Source organism: Notothenia coriiceps, unplaced genomic scaffold (genome assembly GCF_000735185.1).
Source record: "Notothenia coriiceps isolate Sejong01 unplaced genomic scaffold, NC01 NC01_scaffold00009659, whole genome shotgun sequence".
In the NCBI taxonomy this organism is placed as follows: Eukaryota; Metazoa; Chordata; class Actinopteri; order Perciformes; family Nototheniidae; genus Notothenia; species Notothenia coriiceps.
The window spans coordinates 1-7,791 of NW_011342360.1; the positions used below are offsets into that span (position 1 = coordinate 1).

The 7,791-nt window shown below is 37.9% G+C and overlaps 2 protein-coding genes and 1 long non-coding RNA gene across 4 annotated transcripts in view; 2 read left to right on the top strand and 1 right to left on the bottom strand.

Annotated features, from left to right (window-relative positions):
* Positions 1–857: 857 nt before the first annotated feature.
* On the top strand, positions 858–2,904 carry LOC104945485 (ETS translocation variant 1-like). The gene is made up of 2 exons (XM_010771169.1): positions 858–963; positions 1,414–2,904. The coding sequence occupies exons 1-2, from the start codon at positions 901–903 to the stop codon at positions 1,624–1,626; spliced, it is 276 nt and encodes a 91-aa protein (XP_010769471.1). The 5' UTR covers positions 858–900; the 3' UTR covers positions 1,627–2,904.
* A 495-nt stretch (positions 2,905–3,399) lies between these two features.
* LOC104945486 (uncharacterized) lies at positions 3,400–4,459 on the top strand. Its single transcript, XR_798342.1, has 3 exons — positions 3,400–3,486; positions 4,268–4,314; positions 4,425–4,459. It is a non-coding gene; the product is annotated as an uncharacterized lncRNA (long non-coding RNA).
* Positions 4,460–6,893: 2,434 nt separating this feature from the next.
* The window catches only part of ndfip2 (Nedd4 family interacting protein 2), a 6,658-nt gene continuing 5,760 nt past the window's right edge, over positions 6,894–7,791 (bottom strand). For both annotated transcript variants that reach the window (XM_010771171.1, XM_010771170.1), the window contains exon 8: positions 6,894–7,791. This exon is cut by the window's right edge. The gene's annotated coding sequence lies outside the window, so the exon portion shown is untranslated.

A 7,791-nucleotide genomic window follows, 5' to 3' on the forward strand; every position in this document is an offset into this window, starting at 1 on the left:
TACTTTGTTACTGTACTTAAGTACATTTTTCTGGTATCAGTACTTTACTCCACTACTTATATTTCTGACGACTTTTTACTTTGACTTCTTACATTTTGAACCCAAATACCTGTACTTTCTACTTCTTACATGTTGAACTCAAATACCTGTACTTTCTACTTCTTACATGTTGAACTCAAATACCTGTACTTTCTACTTCTCTCATTTTCCAAACAGGCTGGTTCCTTTAGTCTGAATGTGTGTTTGGTGGCGTGATCATTATTATTTAGAGTCATTGCCTGCCTATTGATTTGAACACGATCCGTGTATCCATCATTTCCTGGTCTTCTCTAAAGAAGAGGGACCAATGGAAACGTTGTCATGTTGCCGTTGTTCAGCATGGAAACATTCATTAGCTAACAATGACATTATTGTTCTATTAATATAAAGGGAGGTCAGGTACTCTTTAAAACAGCTGCTAGTTATGGGTACTTTTTACTGAAGTACATTTCAAAGTTCTTTACTTTGACTTGAGGAAAGAAGTTTAGTCAGTACTTCTACTTTTAAACACGAGTATTTTTAAACACGAGTATCTGTACTTCTACTTGAGTAAAGGATGTGTGTACTTCTGCCATCTCTGATCACACACATGGACTTTCTAAAAGGCGTGAATATTCCATAACCTTTGGAGGAATCTTCACTCGGTGGGACCAAAATAAATGGCCTATTGCCTATAAGAAACGAATAGTTTAATTAAATTGCTGAGAGATATAGGATTCATTCTGATTAGCTGCAAGCTTTACGGACAGTTCGGTATCAGAGGTGAAAGCTATTGTTTGGCTTATGCATTATATTTTATTTTGTATGTGTTTCTGTGTACAGGTGGCTCGGCTCTGGGGTCTGCAGAAGAATCGTCCGGCGATGAACTACGACAAGCTGAGTCGCTCGCTGAGGTACTACTACGAGAAGGGCATCATGCAGAAGGTAAAGGCAGGTTTCACTTCACTGTTTTCACAAATTAGTGCCATTTCATCTCAACTTTAAAGGATTTTCTTGTGCACTCATCATGAAGATAGCCCATTAACCCTACAAAACAACCACTTAATTAAATCAACTTTATTCCAATTTCAGGTATTTTATTGGTATTAAGTCACATATGTCTTTGGCCATACACATCAGTATACAGTTTACACTTAACTCTGCTTACACAAAAACAAACAAATATTAATTACATTAAGGACATACAGTACATATACTATGACATGTATCTGCAGTCTACTGATACAATTACCCTTTCTGTGTAGTCTGAATACTGTAGTCCATAATAATAAGAACTTAAATGTCTAACATTAGAGTAAAACAGAATCACAAAATAATTATTCGGGCATTTTAGTGCATCATTAATTTCTCTCTCCTCTGATTGGCTCGTCCTAGGTTGCCGGGGAGAGGTACGTCTACAAGTTCGTATGCAACCCCGACGCCCTGTTCTCCATGGCATTCCCAGACAACCAGAGGCCGAGTCTGAAGGCCGACCCGGACGCCATCTTGCCCCCCGGCGAGGAAGAAGGCCCCCCCCCGCCCAGCTATGAGGAGGAGGGTCCCTACCTGGCTGAGGGGGGGGCTTTCCCCGAAAACTACCCTTATTAAACTCCACAGGTTGGACGAAACATGAGATATTTGACACGAGGAAGCTGAATTACTGAGCAGTGTTTTCAACATGTATACATGTCTGTACGTCCCAGGGAAAGAGGAATTCATCAGAGACTTCTTTTTTTTTATAACTGTCTTTTAGCCAAAAGTACTGGTTGCAAAATTGGAGATGGTCCCTTTTTTTGTCCAATACAGTTTAATTCTGATTTAGGTCTTAATTGTTTTCTTTTAAAAAGCTTTAACATTTAGATTTAAAGTTATATTAAGAAAATAAGACTCATTACTTCAAGATGTGGTTGTCATTTTGGGAGAAAAGGCTGTATGTCATGGTCTATATTTTTTGAGGAGAAAATGTACAATTGGTCATAATGTAATTTTGAGATAAGGTCATAACTTAATTAGAAATTATACTAAAATAAAAAAAACAGTCCTTTTCCCCATAAACATGCGACCGGTTCTCAGAATATAACAGCTTTTTAATATTTTACTCATCAAAAGACAGTTTTTGTTCCTAAATGTGTGACTCACAGCTGTTCCCCTCAGCCTGCCTGGTTGTACTTTTTGTAGCATGGCCGTCGCCGTAGTCCTCGCGTACGTGAACTCTGGGATCTGTATTTCAACCAAAAAGTATCTCAAAACCATGAACACTCCTTTAACTAATTTACTTCTAATTGTTGTGTTTTTGGGTAAACCTTATAATGCTTGAAAGGGACACACTTGTATTTTCCAGATGTTATAGTCCTCCTATAAACATGTATATTGAGAAATGTCTTTTGTGTACTTTTTCTTGTTTTCAAAGCTAATATTTTTGGCATTATATGAACTTTTTCCTAAACAGTTTTATGACAAAGGTACTGCTACTATTTTTCTGTAATACTGTCACTATGATGCTACTAATAAGCATAGACTTTCCTACAACCGGCTCATCTGTTATCGCACCAAGCTAGTTTTCTGCATTTTGTATAGTTAATTTGCTTCAATGTGTAGAAAAGGTGTATAATTATATATGAATATATTTTTGCAAAAGGCTGCACTTGCTTGACGTTGTACTATGAGCTGAAAAGTGAAGCCTGCTAATGTATTGTATTAATTCCAGCCTCTGAGAGATAAAGGACTTCCTCCCTGCAGATAATGTAATGGTATATTTTACTATATGATCACAAAGTGGAGGAGAAGCTGGAGAACGATACTGACACCGGTGTAACGTCTACGCTCAGATACTGTACGTGTGCCTTCTGTTGATCTAACTGATACAATAAAGTATTTTACTCTTTTCTTTCGCCTCAAATCTCTGTCTCCAGTGTCAAAGAATCAGGATTTTACCTTAAAACTACTATAAAGTATATTTATTTAAACAAACGGTAATAAATAAACAGAATACTACGTGTGTACATATTAACAGTGAAAGATATATACCTAGAGTATCTCTATTAAATATACAATTGAAGTGAGTGTACTTTGATAGGCCAGCCTTCAATTAAACAATGTTAACTATTGACATAAGTTAGCAAGTGAATTACAATTTGGAATAGCCTAGATTTAAATGCACAAGGTACAGTTTCGAAAAAAGACATACTGATAAGTGAATTTGGGTTATTAAGAAAAGTAACAACTAAAATAATAATAAAAGAAACTCGAAGAAACTCATCCTGTGATTCCCATTTCGCTAGGACGCACGCAACTTCGCTCGGGTCGGCGAACTGTCGCGAGGAGGGAGGCGGCAGCGGCGAGCAAACAGCTCGCGCGGATACCTCGCACAGAAGGCGGTTATGAATCTCCATAACGACGCATGGAGGACGACAAGATGAAACATGGTGAAAACGACAGAAAGAAGTGAACTTTCCTGTGAGTTATGAGGTCAGTTAAATCCTCAACAAACACACAAACAAACACGAGTCTCTGCGTTTGTTGCTAACTCGTACTTTCTGTACAGTTGCTAATTTGTTTGAGGCGAAATAAAAAACGTTTAAAGCTGTCTAATAAACCTAAATAATGCAGGGGTTGAAAGTAGTGATTATGTAAGGAGGAATTGTGTTTTTATATCGAGTTTTTAAGACTTTTCCCTCTGTTATTGTCTGAGATAATCCACCTGTTGACATACACAACCAAGCTACCTGCAGTTAAATGTCCTTTAAGTACTTTAAAGACTTCATAAGTTAGACTGTGGTGGATATATGGTTTGTTAAGCTTATTGCATTATTTTGTGTAACATATTCAGCAGCAGTTGTCCTTTACTGTGCACCTGTCATTTACAGCAAATGTTGCCTATTTTCTGTCATTGCTTCACATTGGCATCTGTGAAACTGTGTCTGACTTCTCTGATTCAGTAACGACTCAGTCGTCAGTATATGTTTCTAAACAAGTGCTTTAATGTGATACAACTGGCCACAGATCCCAAAACTAGTTAATTTAGTGTTTCCTTAAAACATACTTTCATATCAGCTTACATTTTTTAAATAGATATGAATGAAACTGGGGAAAAAAGGTGAATTATTCAGTGTGAATATCCTATTGTTCCACGTCATACAGACTACACTACACACGGCTAGCTTGAATGTTTGCAACATGGTTTAATTTTCAACTAATATAAATAAATTCAACTTAAAATGTTAATGATATTATTTATTTTGTGTTTCAGTGAATGGACGTCTGCCACACTGTGGGAACGATGGAAGATTCTTCACGGTTTGTTTTTTAAATTCATTAACATTATGCACCTTTCCTCTTTCCAATGTCGATTAGTGCAGTTGTGTTGGATTTTAAGACCGATGCTTTTGTTTGTCACACACTTGTAGAAATGCAGCTTCAATGGAGGACATCTGGGAAGAATCCAGAGCAGCTGAAGGATCATCTTCTCTCTTCTGAAGCTCTGAGGTAGGACATTTTTTATATATTTAGCAGCTGCTGTGTTTGGTGTTGAAAGCATACAACATGTTTGAGCTTCTTTACCCTTGGACACTCATTCAGTCTGATTTACACTTCCTGAGAAGATCATTACTCCTATTGTGGCGTTTGAAACATATTTATAGAATATGTAGTCCAGCTGTTTGTTTGTGTTGACATTTAGCCTCTGACTAACTCACAGGAAACTCCAGATGTTTCAGTGGTTTCCCTCCAGTCTTCCTCCTTAGTCGTTCTCTTCCTCCATACATATTTATGGAGCAGCTTCATTACTATTTGCGCAAACTATCTGATCAATTTGCCCTCTTTTCGCTGAACATAAGCTCTGATTATAGAGTACTTTTATTTCTTGAAGACAAATGAACAAATACAGCGTTATTTTAGCTGAAAAAGAAGGATGTTTTGTGTGGATGATGACCCATGCATGCCCGGAAAGCGTCATAAATGAAATACAACAATGACGTTTATAGCATCCCAGACATTTGTTGATGTTTGGAGGTGCTTTGTCATGACCCAAATAGTTGTAAACTACTACAGTAGAAGCTGACAACAGGTATCTGGCTCCATCTAGTGGACCTAATGAATACAACTAGCAGTGATAGATCCACAAGTAAACCCAGTGCAGTGCTTGCTACTGGAAACATTGTTTATTTGATAATATCTTAACTTTCTCTTTGCTCCTAGTAACACAGCTTTAATGAATGTGATGTACCTGGTTGGATTGTTTGATTATTGATCTGGTTATTGAAGGACAGGGGTGATAATACACCATCAACTTGATGACATGCCTTAACAAAACTCAGGTTTTAAGTGCAATAAAAAGACAATTAAACATAACATTTTAACCGGCAGGCATTTGAACTTTATTGGCATTTTTTGCAAGAAATCATTGGTCATTAAATTCCAGTTACAATAAATGCATAACACCTGTTTCAGACGACGTTACAAGGATTACCTCGGACAAAAAATAGTTTGGCTCCCGTGTCATTTTTTCTTTATTTATTTACAAACAAAGAAATGTAGTTAAGGTTCATTCTAATATTAACCCTTACTCGTTCTCTGGATAAATCATGCAGCGGAGCTTTGAGTCCTTGACATCGCTGAAAGAGGCTTTAGAGTTCGAAAGAGAGGAAAGGAAAGCATTTTAAAAGTTGGCTAGAGTAGACACAACGCAACAAGACACACAATAACAATATTATCATTTGTGAAAAACAAAAAGTGCAAAAGGCAAATTATCCATTTGGGATGATTAAGAATTCCAGTTGTTAAACTTGGATGGCTACTAGTTTCTCTCTCTACCCACCACATCAAGTTAAGCAGATCCACACATCATACTGTACAGAAAGTTATTCAAAGTGCAAATATTATGTATTGGCATAAGCTGGTATATACATTTCATTTTTCTGGATGACAAAAATAATCACAAAAAAAGCCTGTTTTTATTCGTCCAGTCAGGATCCACCTCCACGACTTCATCGCTGTATCACTCACTGATATTGTTCTCAGTTTACCAAATGATTTCTCTACCTATAAGCAACATGCTAACAGGAAACATCATCAAAACGCTTCTGGCTGTATGAAAATATCTTTTTCTTCCTGATCATAAAAGCTAAAGTCCGAGGGTGCGATCCAAGTGTTTCTCTGCATGAACAACCAGTCATATTTTAAGAGTTTTTATTACAATTACTAGTAATCAAAATATTTTGTTGGCAAATGTGCTCCTATTCCACGATCACAGGACTATTGTAGGTCTTTACAAATCACTAAATTGCATACAGAGGGTTTTATTCTAACCTGGCACGCAACCATATTTCAAATGCTAATTATTAATATCATGAAGCTGCGTTTCGGCTACTTTCCTCCGATCTGGAAACACTGATTCATCTCCAAAGAGCCTCCTCTGATCTCCTCCGTTACTGTTTCGCCAGATGTGTTTCTGAACCCCAGAAAGGTGAACAAAGATTTTTTTTTTTATAGTTAGGCAGATGCTTTTCCATTTGTCTTTGATTCAAGTGTAGCCCTGCTCCTCTAACGGCCCGTCCACACAGCGGCGCGCGTTGACGCTTCACCATTCACTTTGAATGGGGTGACGTCACTTTTCGCCGAACTGCATTGTGGGAAGCGACGCTGCAAAAGTTGAGCAATGTTCAACTTTTGAAGCCTCGGCAGAAGCGTCAGCCAATCGAATCATATGCCAGTACAAGCTCTAGCCAATCAAACCGCTGCTTGTGTGTCAGGGGCGGGAGATTCATGTGATTGGTTGTTGGTCGAGTGTCAGACACGCCCGCCGGCAAGCGTCAACGCACGCCGCTGTGTGGACGGGGTAAGTCGCCATGATGAACATCTTCACTGCATAGGTCAGATCAGCAAGTCTTATAAAAGGCAAAGAAAGCAAAACAAAGCAACTTCTGTCGATCTGTTAGTGCGCGTATCCAGTTAGCTTTTGGTGTTTTTTTTTGTCTGCTAGTGGCTCAAAAAGAGAGAATACAAAATATCTTGTTTCCTTTTCCAGCTATTTCAAAATACCTTAATTCATCTGATAAGTTTTGAATCAATTCAGTTTTCTGTCATATTTTAAGAAACACTAAAAGCTGAAAATATTCTACATTTCCTCTTGGCTCAGATGTTAGAAGGATGCACACTGTCAGCTCAAGTAGACTGACTTTCGCCACACGTTAGTTAAAATGTTAAAATGCTACAATAAAGTAAAACTTTTTCCAAACTCCCTGAACTTAAACATTGTGGAAGGGCTTAGCGAGAGCTATCATATCAATCAAGCTGCACTCTTGATCCTTGATCTTTGTCGCATGAATGATACGTAAAGCTGACGGGGAGATTTGAATATCAAATGTTTCCACTTCCTGTACATTGTCTGTTTGTAAATGTCAGACACAAGCTGATAACACTTGTTTGTTTACACAGGGGAAGTTATTGCGTTGTTGTTTCATTGAAATAGTTCCATTGTGATTACATTTAATGTTTCTAATCTCTTTGATATCTGGTTTTGGGCGAATTATTTTATCGTATTGAGATACATGACGCATACATGGGACCCTTTCTTAAATGTTAAGAGCTTTGAATCAAAGGGAAATGAAAAACAAAGCCAGGGAGGAGATCTGATCATCAAAGACTTGTTTTTCGACTGAGTTCAGTGAGGCGTATTTTAATGAGACTAGTAGCACTTTCTCCCTACGTTCTCTTCCCCGTCTCCTCTCTTCACTGCAAGGCTTCTCACTCAGGTCATTCGAGGACGGGGCGGGG

Coding starts and splice junctions, on each gene's coding strand:
- LOC104945485 (XM_010771169.1), top strand. CDS start 901: ATGAACTACGACAAGCTGAGTCGCTCGCTGAGGTACTACTACGAGAAG. Junction 964..1,413: donor AGAAGGGCATCATGCAGAAG/GTAAAGGCAGGT, acceptor GGCTCGTCCTAG/GTTGCCGGGGAGAGGTACGT.